The 17626-nt window shown below is 47.7% G+C and overlaps 1 gene segment (V, D, J or C); it reads left to right on the plus strand.

The window, feature by feature from the left end:
- Positions 1-35: 35 nt before the first annotated feature.
- On the plus strand, positions 36-697 carry LOC117527799. The segment is given in 2 exon segments: positions 36-241; positions 315-697. Coding segments are annotated over 2 exon segments (378 nt in total).
- The last annotated feature ends 16929 nt before the right edge of the window (positions 698-17626 follow it).

A 17626-nucleotide genomic window follows, 5' to 3' on the forward strand; every position in this document is an offset into this window, starting at 1 on the left:
CTGATATGTAAATGCTGAGGTCAAAGGTCAGGTGTTTGCATAATAAGTGACGTGCTTCCTCCTCCTCCTGTCAATCACTGTGATGTTGAGTGTGGTATTAAATTGCTCCTCCTGCACCTCCTCTGGTCATCCTCCACAGCCTCTAATGTGTCAGCAGTAAGTTTCCACGTTCCAAGTCCATTGTGAGCACACAGTGACAACATGCTGGGGAGCCTCTGCACTCTCATCACTGCTCTAACATGTAAGGAGGCTGACTTACTGCAGCTTTCAGCTCAGTCTGTTTCTTTCTCTTCATCTCATCTTCTTCTTTCCAGGTGTCAGTGGTGTGACCGTGGTGACACAGAAGCCTGCTGTTGTCACGGTGACCACAGGAAACACAGCCACCATGGACTGTAACCTGGGAACTGTTACTAATAGTGCAGCTCGCTGGTACAAACAGATTCCAGGAGGAGTTCCTCAGTTTGTGTTGGTGAATTATCATGGTTGGAGCTCTCCAACTTATGGTTCTGGTTTCTCATCTTCCAAATTCACTTCTACTCATCAGTCAAAGTCAGATTATCGTTTGATCATCAACAGTGTGGAGCAGTCAGACTCAGCTGTGTATTACTGTCAAACGTGGGACAGCTCTGTTAATGAACACGTATCACAGTGATTCACGCTGTGACAAAAACCTCCTCACTAAATACTTCTGCTTTTTCACTCTGACACATTTTCTCTGATGCTGAAGCTTTGAAGAGTTCTGTCTTTAGCTCATTTCAAGGTTCTAATTCACTTTCAGGAATTCTTACAGTATTTCTGTCATGTTCATGTGGTATTTATATCCCCATCACACTTGAGCACGAATTCCATGAATGCTGTACGAATTAACATTCGAACGACATTCGGGCAATTCGTGCTGCACCCGAACGCCTCGGACAGCGTTCCTACAGCAGTCAGCAAATTTGTGTGTTGCTCGTGCTGGAAAACATATGAACAGTGGTCGAGTTGCAGTCATGCTGCATACTTACTGCCACACAGATGGACATTTACACATCATTCGTGCAATTCGACCTGCAGTCGAACTGAATTCGAGCTGCATTTGAATTACTCGGACAGCATTCGTGAGACACCTAGGGAAATATGCCAAATTGGCATGAATGTCGAGAGCAAGCACACAACTGTCGTGCTGCACTCGGACTGGGGAATATTCATACTGCTGTGTGACTGCTTCCTCAAATGGCATTTAAACTGTCATCCAAAATGGCAACCCACCAGCATTTGGAGCATGTCCCGACTGTGTCACCGCTGGGCCAGATCCCCTATCCCCCTGTGCATCCTGTTCAGGGTGCGCAAAGGAAACATACAAGGGCTGTCAATAAAGTATAGGTCCTTTTATTTTTTTCAAAAACTACATGGATTTCATTCATATGTTTTTACGTCAGACATGCTTGAACCCTCGTGCGCATGCGTGAGTTTTTCCACGCCTGTCGGTGACGGCATTCGCCTGTGAGCACTCCTTGTGGGAGGAGTCATCCAGTCCCTCGTCGGAATTCCTTTGTCTGAGAACTTGCTGAGAGACTGGCACTTTGTTTGATCAAAATTTTTTCTAAACCTGTGAGACACATCGAAGTGGACACGGTACGAAAAATTAAGCTGGTTTTCAGTGAAAATTTTAACGGCTGATGAGAGATTTTGAGGTGATACTGTCGCTTTAAGGACTTCCCACGGTGCGAGACGTCGTGCAGTGCTCTCAGGCGCCATTGTCAGCCTGTTTCAAGCTGAAAACCTCCACATTTCAGGCTCTATTGATCCAGGACGTCGTGTGAGAACAGAGAAGTTTCAGAAGAAGTCGGTTTCAGCATTTTATCTGGATATTCCACTGTTAAAGGAGTTTTTTTTTAATGAAGACGTGCGGACGGGTCTGCGCGTCGGGACGCAGCCGGCGCGGTGCGGCAGCACAGAAAAACACCTCCGTGTTGATAACCATTTGTAAAATCCAGGCGGCTTTTGATGGCTTTCAGTGGAGTGAGTATATGAGAAATTGTTTAACAGCTGGACATGTTCCAACTTGTCCTTAAGGCTTTCAACAGAGGTGAATTTGGAATAATTAATATGGCAACGTACTGACAGCCAATATGTACATTATTTATATTTAAACCCAGGGGGAAAAAAACTAAATTAAAAGTCTGACCCCTAATATGTTTACAATAACAATAACACATTGCCTAAAGTTAAAAGACTGTAATAGTGATGAGCTCAGCAGTCACAGTATAGGATGCATCGTCAATGTGAAGGTTCAAATCCCCAGATATTAAAACCCTTCAGTTTAAAAACAGATGGTAAAAAGTCATTAAATGCAGCTAAAAAAGTTACAGCCATGCCAGGAGGTCAGTAAATTCAAATACAATAAGAGGTTTTCAAACAGCCAACCTTCATCATCTGGAGCTCGAATGAAGAACAGTGACTCTGGCGACTCTGTTTTGAGAAATGTGAAGTTAGCGACACCAGCAACCATAGTCAATTGTCTTCCGGGGGCCAGAGTAGGTGACATTGAAGGAAATTTGAAACTGCTGGCTAAGGCTAAGCGTAAATTTGGTAAGATTAAAATTAACATTGAATCGGTGTGTAACTTGCCAAAAACAATGTCGGACTCTGTAGTTTTCTCTGGGCCCCTCCCCAATCGGACCGGGAGTGACATGTTTAGCCGCATGTTCTCCTTGAATTGCTGGCTGTCTGAGTGGTGTCCAAAAAATGAGGTGGGCTTCATCGATAATTGGCAAAGCTTCTGGGGAAAACCTGGTCTTGTTAGGAGAGACGGCATCCATCCCACTTTGGATGGAGCAGCTCTCACTTCTAGAAATCTGGCCAATTTTCTTAAATCCTCCAAACCGTGACTATCCAGGGTTGGGACCAGGAAGCAGAGTTGTAGTCTTACACACCTCTCTTCAGCTTCTCTCCCCTGCCATCCCCTCATTACCCCATCCCCGTAGAGACAGTGCCTGCTCCCAGACCACCAATAACCAGCAAAAATCTATTTAAGCATAAAATTCAAAAGAAAACATAATATAGCACCTTCAACTGCACCACAGACTAAAACAGTTAAATGTGGTCTATTAAACATTAGGTCTCTCTCTTCTAAGTCCCTGTTAGTAAATGATATAATAATTGATCAACATATTGATTTATTCTGCCTTAGAGAAACCTGGTTACAGCAGGATGAATATGTTAGTTTAAATGAGTCAACACCCCCGAGTCACACTAACTGCCAGAACGCTCGTAGCACGGTCCGAGGCGGAGGATTAGCAGCAATCTTCCACTCCAGCTTATTAATTAATCAAAAACCCAGACAGAGCTTTAATTCATTTGAAAGCTTGACTCTTAGTCTTGTCCATCCAAATTGGAAGTCCCAAAAAACCTGTTTATTTGTTGTTATCTATCATCCATGGGTTACTGTGAGTTTCTCTGCGAATTTTCGGACCTTTTGTCTGACTTAGTGCTTAGCTCAGATAAGATCATTATAGTGGGCAATTTTAACATCCACACAGATGCTGAGAATGACAGCCCCAACACTGCATTTAATCTATTGTTAGACTCGATTGGCTTTGCTCAAAATGTAAATGAGTCCACCCACCACTTTAATCATACCTTAGATCTTGTTCTGACTTATGGTATGGAAATTGAAGACTTAACAGTATTCCCTGAAAACCCCCTTCTGTCTGATCATTTCTTAATGACATTTACATTTACTGTGATGGACTACCCAGCAGTGGGGAATAAGTTTCATTACAGTAGAAGTCTTTCAGAAAGCGCTGTAACTAGGTTTAAGGATATGATTCCTTCTTTATGTTCTCCAATGCCATATACCAACACAGGGCAGAGTAGCTACCTAAACTCTGTGAGTGAGATAGATTATCTCATCAGTAGTTTTATATCCTCATTGAGGAAACTTTGGATGCTGTAGCTCCTCTGAAAAAGAGAGCCTTAAATCAGAAGTGCCTGACCCCGTGGTATAACTCACAAACTTGCAGCTTAAAGCAGATAACCCGTAAGTTGGAGAGGAAATGGTGTCTCACTAATTTAGAAGATCTTCACTTAGCCTGGAAAAAGAGTCTGTTGCTCTATAAAAAAAAAGCCCTCCGTAAAGCTAGGATCTTACTACTCATCACTAATTGAAGAAAATAAGAACAACCCCACGTTTCTTTTCAGCACTGTAGCCAGGCTGACAAAGAGTCAGAGCTCTACTGAGCCAAGTATTCCTTTAACTTTAACTAGTAATGACTTCATGACTTTCTTTGCTAATAAAATTTTAACTATTAGAGAAAAATTACTTATAACCATCCCAAAGACATATCGTTCTCTTTGGCTGCTTTCAGTGATGCCAGTATTTGGTTAGACTCTTTCTCTCCGATTGTTCTGTCTGAGTTATTTTCATTAGTTACTTCCTCCAAACCATCAACATGTCTATTAGACCCCATTCCTACCAGGCTGCTCAAGGAAGCCCTACCATTAATTAATGCTTCGATCTTAAATATGATCAATCTGTCTTTATTAGTTGGCTATGTACCATTTGCTTTTAAGGTGGCAGTAATTAAACCATTACTTAAAAAGCCATCACTTGACCCAGCTATCTTAGCTAATTATAGGCCAATCTCCAACCTTCCTTTTCTCTCAAAAATTCTTGAAAGGGTAGTTGTAAAACAGCTAACTGATCATCTGCAGAGGAATGGTCTATTTGAAGAGTTTCAGTCAGGGTTTAGAATTCGTCATAGTACAGAAACAGCATTAGTGAAGGTTACAAATGATCTTCTTATGGCCTCAGACAGTGGACTCATCTCTGTGCTTGTTCTGTTAGACCTCAGTGCTGCTTTTGATACTGTTGACCATAAAATTTTATTACAGAGATTAGAGCATGCCATAGGTATTAAAGACACTGCGCTGCAGTGGTTTGAATCATATTTATCTAATAGATTACAATTTGTTCATGTAAATGGGAATCTTCTTCACAGACTAAGGTTAATTATGGAGTTCCACAAGGTTCTGTGCTAGGACCAATTTTATTCACTTATACATGCTTCCCTTAGGCAGTATTATTAGACAGCATTGCTTAAATTTTCATTGTTACGCAGATGATACCCAGCTTTATCTATCTATGAAGCCAGAGGACACACCAATTAGCTAAACTGCAGGATTGTCTTACAGACATAAAGACATGGATGACCTCTAATTTCCTGCTTTTAAACTCAGATAAAACTGAAGTTATTGTACTTAGCCCCACAAATCTTAGAAACATGGTGTCTAACCAGATCCTTACTCTGGATGGCATTACCCTGACCTCTAGTATACTGTGAGAAATCTTGGAGTCATTTTTGATCAGGATATGTCATTCAATGCGCATATTAACAAATATGTAGGACTGCTTTTATGCATTTGCGCAATATCTCTAAAATTAGAAAGGTCTTGTCTCAGAGTGATGCTGAAAAACTAATTCATGCATTTATTTCCTCTAGGCTGGACTATTGTAATTCATTATTATCAGGTTGTCCTAAAGTTCCCTGAAAAGCCTTCAGTTAATTCAAAATGCTGCAGCTAGAGTACTGACGGGGACTAGAAGGAGAGAGCATATTTCACCCATATTGGCCTCTCTTCATTGGCTTCCTGTTAATTCTAGAATAGAATTTAAAATTCTTCTTCTTACTTATAAGGTTTTGAATAATCAGGTCCCATCTTATCTTAGGGACCTCATAGTACCATATCCCCGAATAGAGCACTTCACTCTCAGACTGCAGGCTTACTTGTAGTTCCTAGGGTTTGTAAGAGTAGAATGGGAGGCAGAGCCTTCAGCTTTCAAGGTCCTTCCTCTGGAACCAGCTCCCAATTCGGATTAGGGAGACAGACCCTCTCTACTTTTAAGATTAGGCTTAAAATTTCCTTTTTGCTAAAGCTTATAGTTAGGGCTGGATCAGGTGACCCTGAACCATCCCTTAGTTATGCTGCTATAGACATAGACTGCTGGGGGTTCCCATGAGGAGTGTTTCTGAGTGTTTCTTTCTCTTTTTGCTCTGTATGCACCACTCTGCATTTATCATTAGTGATTGATCTCTGCTCCCCTCCACAGCAGGTCTTTTTCCTGGTTCTCTCCCTCAGTCCCAGCAGAAGACAGCCCCTCCCTGAGCCTGGTTCTGCTGGAGGTTTTTCCTGTTAAAAGGGAGCTTTTCCTTCCCACTGTCACCAAGTGCTTGCTCACAGGGGGTCGTTTTGACCGTTGGGGTTTTTCCGTAATTATTGTATGGCTTTGCCTTACAATATAAAGTGCCTTGGGCAACTGTTTGTTGTGATTTGGCGCTATATAAAAAATTGTTTTGATTTGATGTCCAGGCTCTTTCCATTCTATTCGGCGACTCACGTGCTTTATCTTGATCATGACAATCTCTCTGCTCTCCTGTCATCAGATGATTGGTCCACTTGGACTACTTGTCGCCTTGCCCTTGTGGTTGTGAGCAGCATGCTCTGGTGATGTGTCCTTTCTTCTGGCACTTTCAACACTCTGCCTCCTTGAAACAGCACTTGTTGGGTCCGTGTCCTTTTCCTCTGCACCTGTAGCATTATTTTCCTCTTTCCTCCTTCTTTGAAACACAAAACAACATTGGTCTTCAGGGACTTTTGGGATCACTGTTATGTATTTTGCTTCCCCACGTCATGTGCCAGGACTATTTCATGAGCTCTCGCCAATGTCAAGTCTTTGATGTGTGTAGGATTCAACATGCGCTCATGAAGCTCACTGTTGTTAACACCACACACAAATGGGTCTCTTTGTGCATCATCCAAAAATGCTTCAAATTTGCACATAAAACCCAGCTTTCTTATACTAGCCATATATTCACTGATGGACTCATTGTTTCTTTGCCTTTGGGTGTTAAACTTATATCTTTCAGAAATTCTGTTTGCTTTGCACAAATGGGTGCACAGGAGACTTCACAAGTTAGTCAATTTACATACAGACAGCTTTAATGGTGCACACAAGTCCATCAGCAGACTGTGGTTCCTTTTTCCAACAACCATCAAAAACACTGCTTTTGACTTTTTATCACCATTTCAGTACATTTGCCATGAAGAATTCTTCCAGCTTTTCCAAATAGGTGTCAAATTCTTCCTGTTTCATCAAATTGGAGGTCTTCTCCATGTCCAAATATCATTTCCATTTTGACCATGTGCTCACTCATCTCATCAGTGTTCCATCATCAACGTGGGACTCTCTTCACAAGGCAAATCCCATCCTCATTGCCAGTTTCTGTTGTGTCGACAGAAAGTTTGTTATAATTGCCAAGAAAGACCGATGAGCTGTTCTGAAACACAATGAACATTTATTTACAGTTGCACTCAATGTATGACTAGTCTCACTGCTGAGCACCTTCTTCTGCCCCCTGCTCAGAGCAGACACAACCTTTTATAGGAGGTGCTCAGCGCCCCTGTAGGTCACCAAGAGTTACTGCATCCTCACAACTTTCTAGACACTACTCAGTTAATTACCTTCTTTCTTTAGGGCCCGGTCCCAGAGTGCATTGCAATATGCAGTAATATCCCATTTAAATGTAAAACAGTACATTGCTGTTTATTTTACATCAACATCACCAATATGGGGGAGGTGATGTTCTAGTGGTTAAGGCATTGGGCTTGAGACCAAGATCTCGGTTCAAATCCCAGCCTGACTGGAAAATCACTAAGAGCCTTGTATGGCAGCACCCTCACATCGGGGTGAATGTGAGGCGTTATTTGTATTTGTTATTTGTAAATCATTTGAGCGTCTGATGCAGATTGAAAAGCGCTATATACAATAAATGCAGTCCATTTCCCACTTATGTTTGATTGCCAAGGCACAGTAGGAGAATATTTCATAATATGTAGGGCAAATTTCGCACATTGTGTGACGGAGTACTTGAAAGGCCCTGTTTACCTGTTTAAAGGATCTTCCTTTATATGTACATGGATGCCTGTGGTCACTGTACAGAGCAGAGATGATGCATACATACATACAGTGGTGGGCACAGTTCAGCTCATACAACAGATAATTATTGAAGGTAATGTTTTTGCAAGCAAATTAGCTTTTCAGATAAGTTTTAAAACCATCATTGGACCAATTATCTTCCGATAAATTTAGTTCTGATAACTTTCAGTCCGATAACATTTTTTTTTTATGGTAAAGTTAGCAAGGTTTAACGTTCAAAATGTTTGTAAACCCTAAAATCAAACATTTTTGTGCGCCTGTTGTGTATTTGTGGCAGACTGGCTGCCTGTTGCTTGCTGATGATGTCATCATTAAGCACAAGACGTGATTGGCTGGTGGATGCAGAGTGCATTGTGAGTAGTTTAGTTCAGGTTCACTTTGGACCTGACACAAACAACACGGACTAATTTTTAACATTATTTTATTTCTTCTTTGTCGCTGACGATGGTATAATTTAATCGCCAAGACTCAGTGGGAGAGAGGAGCTCTCACGGTGCAGCTGTGTCGGGACTTTTCTTCACCGTTTAGACACTGTTTTGGATTTTTAAAAAAGGATGTTTTATTTCTTCAGATGAATCCCACTGAAACTAACAGGTAAGAATTTACATTTACTAACGTGTCTTTTACTCTGCCAATCAATACATTAATGGACTATTTCAGTTGTTTAAGCCGCAGGGTTCAAAGTGTGTGAAAAAAGCAGCAGCTTTTTAATTTGTGTATCTAATACTGAGATAAACTGTGACTTGTAATACTGTGTTTTATTGCTTTTGAAAGATGATGACAGTGTTTTGGGTTTTATTTTTTTAATTCATTCATTTTCATGTGTTCTTATGTGTTTGAGATCCTTGAATTTACCCAGCAGCTAAAAGTGAAAGTGAAACTGCTTTATCAGAAGCCGAAGGTGTAATCTGATGTGGCCGCGTCCGAATCAAGACTCAAAGTTATCGTTGTCTGTAATAAAGATACATTTTGTAGCAGTTTAGCAGTTTAGCATCATAAAAATAACTTTTCAGTTATCTGTTTAATGATTATTGAAGCTAACTTTTTGGTTAGCTGTGCCCGTCACTGCATACATACATACAAGGTCTATTAGAAAAGTATCTGACCTTTTTATTTTTTTCAAAAACCATATGGATTTGAATCACGTGTGATTGCGTCAGACAAGCTTGAACCCTCGTGCGCATGCGTGAGTTTTTTCATGCCTGTCGGTTGCGTCATTTGCCTGTGAGCAGGCTTTGTGTGAGCACTGGTCCACCCCTCTCGTCGTTTTTTTATTGCGAATAAATGTCTGAACGATTTGGAGCTTTGCTGCATCATTTTTTTCCAGAAACTGTGAGAGACCTTGTTGGGAAAGTGTAAGTACACGGACCCACAACAGGGGGCGCAAATGAATGGACAATGGAATAGATCAAATAACAACACTTTACTGTTGTGAATGTGCACAACAAATACAACCGATTACAACAATGGACAAAATCAATTCACAAAGGTGTCGTGTGGGCAGGCTCGAAGATAGGAGACGCCTATAGAACCGGAACCACACGGTTTCCTCCGCACCAGACCCCGGGAATACTGGAGCCGCCAAGTCCCGAACTCCCAGGTGGCCACTGCCTCCGCTGTCGGACCTGGTACTGCTGGCGAGGAACAAAGAACAATTAAATGAGGCGTGTTTGCACCCAGGAATCCGAACGGTAGGAAGCTACCTCCACCTCTCGTTGGAAAAAGGAAACAGAATATCTGCTGTCCAACACACACAAGCAATAGTATTCACAGTCAGTGAGAACGTTACCTTCTAGGTAGAAACGATATCTCGGCAAAGAGGTGGAGATGACGTTCTGCTGTTATACCGATGCTGATCCGATGAGTGGTGACAGCTGTCATAGGTGATGAGTGTCAGCTGTCACCCCGGCTGCTCCTGTGAGGCGGCAGCGCCCTCTGGTGCCTGGAGCCGCACTCCAGGCAGGGTGCCCTCTGGTGGTGGTGGGCCAGCAGTACCTCCTCTTCAGCGCCCACAACAGGACCCCCCCTCAACGGGCGCCTCCTGGCGCCCGACCAGGCTTGTCCGGGTGGCGGCGGTAGAAGTCAGCCAGGAGGGCCGGGTCCAGGATGAAGCTCCTCTTCACCCAGGAGCGTTCTTCAGGTCCGTACCCCTCCCAGTCCACCAAATCTGGAAGCCCCGGCCCATCCTGCGGACATCTAAGAGCCGGCGCACAGTCCAAGCCGGCTCGCCGTCGATGATCGGGCAGGAGGTGGTGCCGGACCCAGAGTACAGAGGGTGAGGTGTGATGGGGCTTGATCCGGGACACGTGGAAAAGGATGGATCCGCAGTGAGGCCGGAAGCTGAAGCCTCACTGCGGCTGGACTGAGTACCTTGACGATTTTAAACGGACCGATATACTGGTCCTGCAGTTTAGGGGAGTCCACTTGAAGGGGAATGTCCTTAGTAGACACCACACTGCCTGCCCAGGCCGGTACGTAGGGGCCGGGGTTCGGACGGTCTGCATGGGCCTTCGTCCTCATCCGGGCCCTCAGCAAGGCAGAACGGGCGGCACGCACACCCGACGGCACTTCCGTAGGTGGGCCTGGACCGAGGGCACACGACCTCTCCCTCAACCACCGGAAACAAAGGAGGTTGGTACCCCAGACATACCTCGAAAGGGAGAGGCCGGTGGCTGACGGACACCTGGTGTTATGGGCATACTCGATCCAGGCCAGATGGGTACTCCAGGCCGCTGGGGCGCGGCTGTCACGCAACGCAGGGCCTGCTCCACCTCCTGATTGGTCCGTTCTGCTTGCCCGTTGGTCTGGGATGATACCCGGATGAGACCACGTGGCCCAGTTCCCGGCAGAAGCTCCTCCAGACTTGCGAGGAGAACTGGGGACCGCGATCGGAGACGATGTCTGTTGGGATCCATGCAGCCGGACGACGTGGTGAACCAGGAGGTCTGCTGTCTCCTGGGCCGTCGGGAGCTTCGGGAGGGCCACGAAGTGGGCCGCCTTGGAGAATCGGTCCACTATCGTGAGGATGGTGGTGTTGCCCTGGGACGGCAGGAGGCCCGTGACAAAATCCAGGCGATGTGGGACCAGGGGCGATGGGGCATGGGCAGCGGCTGGAGTAGTCCTGATGCCCTGCGATGGTCAGCCTTGCCCCTGGCGCAGGTGGTGCAGGCCTGGATATAATCCCGGACGTCGGCCTCTAGGGACGCCCACCAGAAGCGCTGCGACAACTGCCACGGTTCTTCGCACCCCTGGATGACAGGAGAGCTTAGAGCCGTGACAGAAGTCCAGGACTGCAGCCCTAGCTTCTGGTGGGACGTATAGTCTGTTCTTCGGCCCAGTTCCAGGGTCCGGCTTCGTGCCAGGGCCTCCCGGACGGTTCTCTCTACGTCCCAGGTAAGGGTGGCCACGATAGTGGACTCCGGGATGATGGGTTCCGGTGGATCCGACAACTCCGCTTTGACTTCTTCTTCATGTACCCAGGACAAGGCATCCGATCTGGTTTTTGGTCCTGGGACGGTAGGTGATCCGGAAGTCAAAACGGCCGAAGAACAGTGACCAGCGGGCTTGCCTGGGGTTCAGCCGCTTGGCGGTCCGATATACTCCAGGTTCCGGGGTCAGTGAAAACCGTGAATGGCACGGACGTTCCCTCCAACAGATGTCTCCACTCTTCAAGAGCCTCTTTCACCGCAAGGAGTTCTCGATTGCCAACGTCATAGTTCGTTCGGCCGGGGTCCAACCTGCGGGAAAAAATAGGCACACGGGTGAAAGACCTTATCGGTCTTCCCGCTCTGGGAAAGCACAGCTCCTATCCCTGAGTCCGAGGCGTCCACTTCAACCACTAACTGGCGACTAGGATCGGGCTGCACCAGAACGGGTGCAGATGAGAAGCGCCGTTTCAAACTCCTTGAACGCGGCATCGCAACGATCCGACCAGGTGAAGGGGACTTTTGGTGAGGTCAGGGCTGTCAGGGGGCTAACTACCTGACTATAGCCCTTAATGAACCTCCTGTAGAAATTAGCAAAGCGAGGAACTGGGCCAGTCTCTCACCGCCGCGACCTTGGCCGGATCAGGAGGCGGAGTTAGGGGAGATGATAAACCCCAGGAAGGACAAAGAAGTGCGGTGAAACTCGCACTTCTCGCCCTTCACAAACAGCCGGTTCCTAATAACCGCTGCAGGACTGACGTACATGCGGACATGGGTCTCAGGATCCGGAGAAAAGATGAGATATCGTCCAGACATACAAAGATGAATCGGTGCAGGAAATCCCGCAAGATCATTAACCAATGCTGGAACGTCGCGGGGGCGTTTGTAAGACCGAACGGCATGACCAGGTACTCAAAGTGACCTAACGGGGTGTTAAATGCCGTCTTCCACTCGTCTCCCTTCCGGATCCGAACCAGGTGATACGCATTCCTGAGATTGAGCTGGTGGGAACATTTGGGCTCCATGCAGGGGCGTGAACACAGAATCCAGCAAGGGCAATGGGTATCGGTTACGAACCGTGATTTCGTTCAGCCCCCTGTAATCAAGCATGGACGTAGTCCGCCATTTTTTCCCACGAAAAAGAAACCTGCACCCATCGGGAAGTGGAATTCCGGATCAACCCGGCAGCTAAGAGTCCCGGATGTAGGTCTCCATTGATTCGCGCTCAGGTCGTGAGAGGTTGTACAGCCTGCTGGACGGGAACTCAACGCCTGGAACCAAATCAATGGCACAATCGTAGGACGGTGGGGGGGAAGGGTTAGTGCCAGATCTTACTGAACACATCCCCAAGGTCATGGTACTCCACCGGCACCGTCCCTAGATTGGGCGGGACTCTGACCTCCTCCTTAGCCTGGGAACCGGGAGAACCGAGGAACCTAAGCATACCCGATGGCAGGTCTCGCTCCACTGAACCACTACCCCGGACGGCCATCGATCCAGGGATTGTGCTTTAACATCCAGGGGAACCCTAAAACCAACAGGGAGGTAGCAGGAGTCACAAAAAAACTCGATCTCCTCCCGGTGATTTCTGACACCAAGTTACTGGAGGTGTCTTATGTGTGATTGGGGGAGTAGGGAGCCATCTAGTGCCCGCACTGCACCGGCGAGGTAAGCGCCACCAGGGGAGCCCTATCTCCCTGGCCCATCTGCTGTCTACAGATTCCCTTCAGAGCCCGTGTCCACAGTGCTGGGGCCTTCAGGGTTAAATCCTCATAAAGGATTGTAACTGGGAGTCGTGTGGCAATGGGTGTGTCCCACGTGAATGTCTGGCCCACCCTAGCCCAGTTTCTAGGGGGGGCGTTGGTTTTAAACCGCTCGGGGCAGTCTCTTCCTGATGCTCTATTGAGCCACAAACAAAGCACGCTCCGCGGGCAGCTCCTCTGTCTATCTGGTGCCCTAAATGTGGCCCTGCTCGTGTCCATAGCTTCGTCAGCAGGGGGAGCTGTAACCACACGGAGCGTAGGGGCCGTGGAGCGTGGGGAGGGCGGAACGCGGTCGGAACCGGAAGGGAGGGACGGAGCGTGCCCGGCCACGCCCTTCATCTCGTTCCCGACGGCGTTCTTCTAACCGATTGTCTAATCGTATAACAAGATCAATAAGCCCGTCTAATCCCGCGGTTCGTCCTTAGCCACCAGGGCTCCTTTAGAACCAACGACAGTCCGTTTATAAAGGCGGCGCAGAGGGCAGTGGTATTCAGCCGGACCTCGCAGCCGCGATGCGGAAGTCGACTGCATAGGCAGCTACGCTCCGACGCCCCTGTCTCATTGACAGCAGCACGGCTGAAGCGGTCTCTCCTCTATTTGGGTGATCGAACACTGTTCTGAACTCCCTCACAAAACCCATCATATGTCTGAAGGAGCCGTGAATTCTGCTCCCAGAGCGCTGTAGCCCAAGCACGTGCTTACCGCGAAGCAGGTTTATTACATAAGCTATCTTGCTAGCCTCAGTCGCGTACATGACAGGACGTTGTGCGAAGACGAGCGAACACTGCATAAGGAAATCCGCGCACGTCTCCACAACCTCCGTACGGCTTGGAGGGCTTATGTAGCTTCCGGGGAAGGTGGGAGGGGTCGTTGAACGACCTTGGAACGTCACTGTACGCACAGGGTCGACAGGAGGGAGAGCCGCAGCAGCGCCCTGAGGCGCGCTTCCACCTGTGCGGCGAGAGCCTCCACCCTGCGGTTAAGGAGGACGTTCTGCTCGGTTTATTAAATCCAACCGAGCCGTGAAAGCGGTGAGGATCCGCGCAACTCACCGATCATTCCTCCTGCGGACGCCTGTGCCCTTTTCCATTGGCCGTTCAACAGCCGGTTGACGCCCCTCGGGATCCATGACGCTGGCCGAGATATCCTGTTGGGAAAGTGTAAGTACACGGACCCACAACAGGGGGGCAATGAACGGACAATGGAATAGATCAAATAACAACACTTTCCTGTTGTGAATGTGCACAACAAATACAACGATTACAACAAGGACAAAATCAATTCACAAAGGTGTGTGTGGGCAGGCTCGAAGATGGAGACGCCTCTCCAAAGTAGAACCGAAACCACACGGTTTCCTCCGCCACCAGACCCCGGGAAAACTGGAGCCGCCAAGGCCCGAACTCCCAGGTGGCCACTGCCTCCGCGTGTCGGACCTGGTACTGCTGGCGGGAACAAAGAACAATTAAATGAGGGCGCGTTTGCACCAGGAATCCGACGTAGGAAAGCTACCTCCACCTCTCGTTGGAAAAAGGAAAAGAATATCTGCTGTCCACACACAGCAATAGATATTCACAGTCAGTGAGACGTAACCTTCTAGGTAGAAACGATATCTCGGCAAAGAGGTGGAGATGACGTTTGCTGTTTATACCGATGCTGATCCGATGAGTGGTGACAGCTGTCATAGGTGATGAGTGTCAGCTGTACCCCGGCTGCTCCTGTGAGGCGGCGCGCCCTCTGGTGCCTGGAGCCCGCACCAGGCAGGTGCCCTATGGTGGTGGTGGGCCAGCAGTACCTCCTCTTCAGCGGCCCAACAACACCTCCAGGTGGACACCGTTCGGAAAATAATATGGCTTTCAGGGACGATTTTATGGGGATTATACAGATTAAGGAGTCTTACTGCCGCTTTAAGGACGGCCCACAACTGCTGAGAGCGCGGCGAGCTTCCAGCCCCATCAACAGGCTGACACCTGCTGGAAACCAGATCATTTCCAACGTGAAGGCTTTGTTGATCCGGGACCTCGTCTGACTTTTACAAAAGGCTGAAGATGTGGACATCAGCACTTTTTCGGTACATTCCACCATTACAGGAGTTTTTTTGATGGAAAGAAAAGCGGAGGGACGACGCCACAGCAGCGTCCAGTTTAGAAATGAACGGCACATTCCACTGTTACAGGAGTTTTTCTCATGGAAAGAGGACGCGCGGTGGAGCCGCATGGCGCAAAGCACGCCATGATGAAGCCTTCTAGGACATGTTGGGGGGTCCAGCTCATGCACAATCACAATCGGATAATCACACGACTGAAAGCAACCGGAATCCATCTGAAATCCACCTTTAAGCCGTCCTGTGAGACGAACACCGGGTGGTTTTGTCCCGCGTAATGAACGGCTCCGGCGCGCTCCTCGTTTTCTTCATGAAAAAACTCCTGTAACGGTTGTTAATCTACCGAATAAGTGCTGATGTCCACTCTTCAGCCTTTTGTGAAAGTCAGATGAGGTCCCGGATCAACAAGCCTTCACGTTGGAAATATCTGGTTGTTCCAGCGGGGTGTCCACCCTGTTGATGGGGGCTGGGAGCACGCCGCGCTCTCAGCAGTTGTGGGCCATCCTTAAAGTGGCAGTAAGACTCCTTAATCTGTATAATCCCCTAAAATCGTCCCTGAAAGCCATATTCATTTTTTGAACGGTGTCCACCTGGAGGTCTCTCACATTTCTGGAAAAAAATTGATGCAGCAAAGCTCCAAATCGTTCTGACATTTATTCGCAAAAATCCGCTGAGAGGGGGACCACACCCCACTCAAGCCTGCTCACAGGCGAATGACGCAACCGACAGGCATGAAAAAACTCACGCATGCGCACGAGGGTTCAAGCTTGTCTGACGCAATCACACGTGATTCAAAGCCATAGGTTTTGAAAAAATAAAAAGGTCGGATACTTTTCTAACAGACCTCGTATATGTACATTTTGTTTCTTTTTAAATGAATACATTTGTACCAAGTAATTACATTTGATCATCCTCACTCCTCGGGCTAAAAAGAGACAAAATCAAGATGCTTAAGAAGTGGCAGTACCAGCCTGATTCATCAACGACTATGCAAGCATCCTGTATCATATGTAATAAGTGGGCAAGTGGAGAACCACCAGTGGTTTTGTTTGTTAGTTTACAGAGAGGTGTAATTTCCTGCTAGACATTTTGCTTGTCACACCTCCTCCAGTGCCCATGGGCCAATTGCAGGGTCAGCTGCGGGGTCATCAGCCAGGAACCACCTTTCATCGACGTTTCGCCCCTTTAATCCTGGAACGTTCCTGGCGGTGGAGCAGTGGCAGGGACGTCTCCCTGTCACCCTCCACAGCTGACTGGTGTCACTCTCTGCAGCTGTTGTTGGGTGAGGTGTTCTTTTCCCCAGCTCTTATCCTTCCTCCTCAGCCAGATCCAAAAGCTGCTTCTCAGCCTCCTCAGCACTTCCCTCCAGTTACACCTGCATCCCTGAACAGGTGTATCGTCGAAAGGCCCACGAATCCACGACAGCCTACCTCCACAGGGGATATTGCGGTCTTTCAGCCAGCCTCCCGACATTCTCTGACCAGTTGGAATTCTTGGCCTTCTTGTGTTCGAAGGCAATGTCGATCTCCTCCTCTGATGGAACTGTGAGTTTGATGAGGTGCACCGCTCTTGCTTCTGTAGTCAACCCTCATGTTCCACTCCTGGTCAGTGGAGAAAGGCCCTGGCATCCCTCCTTGTCTGAAGTACTTTCTGCCCTCTTCCTTGACAAAGTTGGTGTGTTTGCTGCCCTGTCGGCCCCTCTCCAGGACCTCTGCCACCTTCCTAAGGACCTGGTCATGCTGCCATTGATATCGTCCCTGAGAGAGTGCTACCAGAAAGCCTGCCAAGATGTGTTGAAGGCTTGAGTTGGGGGCATTACAGAGTGAGCAAAACTCCTCCTGTCCGAACCACTAGTGGAGGTTGCAAGGGCAGGGAAGCATGTGTTGAGCGGATTAGGAAGTTGAGCCTTGCCTGTGGGATTTTCCATAGTTCAGGCCATGTGAAGTTCCGATTAGTGACTCCCTCCCAGTCATCCAACGTCGTAATGGCCCTGAATCACCACCTTGATCTTATACCGCTCTTCCTCCATCTTTGTCACCTTTGAACCACTATCTTCTTGCTTTCCTTGCGAGTGGCCTTGGACAAGAACTGTGGAGCTTTTCCCATCCAAGTCCTGCTCTTCTGGCCTGGACTCTGCCCACAACCTCCTGATGTTGCAGTCTACCGACAGCTTGATGGACTTCACTTGCAGTGGTTCACTTCCGGCCAGTAGCGACTTTGGCACAGGCATCCCTCACTGACTGGTCTGTGGACTCGTTAAGCTCGAGAACCAGTCTGGCATTCTCCTGCATATATCCCACACTTATGGACTGCAGTGGGACTTGAAAAGTGTTTTTCACAAAGAGGCCCGACTCTG

Source organism: Thalassophryne amazonica, chromosome 16 (genome assembly GCF_902500255.1).
Source record: "Thalassophryne amazonica chromosome 16, fThaAma1.1, whole genome shotgun sequence".
Classification (NCBI taxonomy): domain Eukaryota; kingdom Metazoa; phylum Chordata; class Actinopteri; order Batrachoidiformes; family Batrachoididae; genus Thalassophryne; species Thalassophryne amazonica.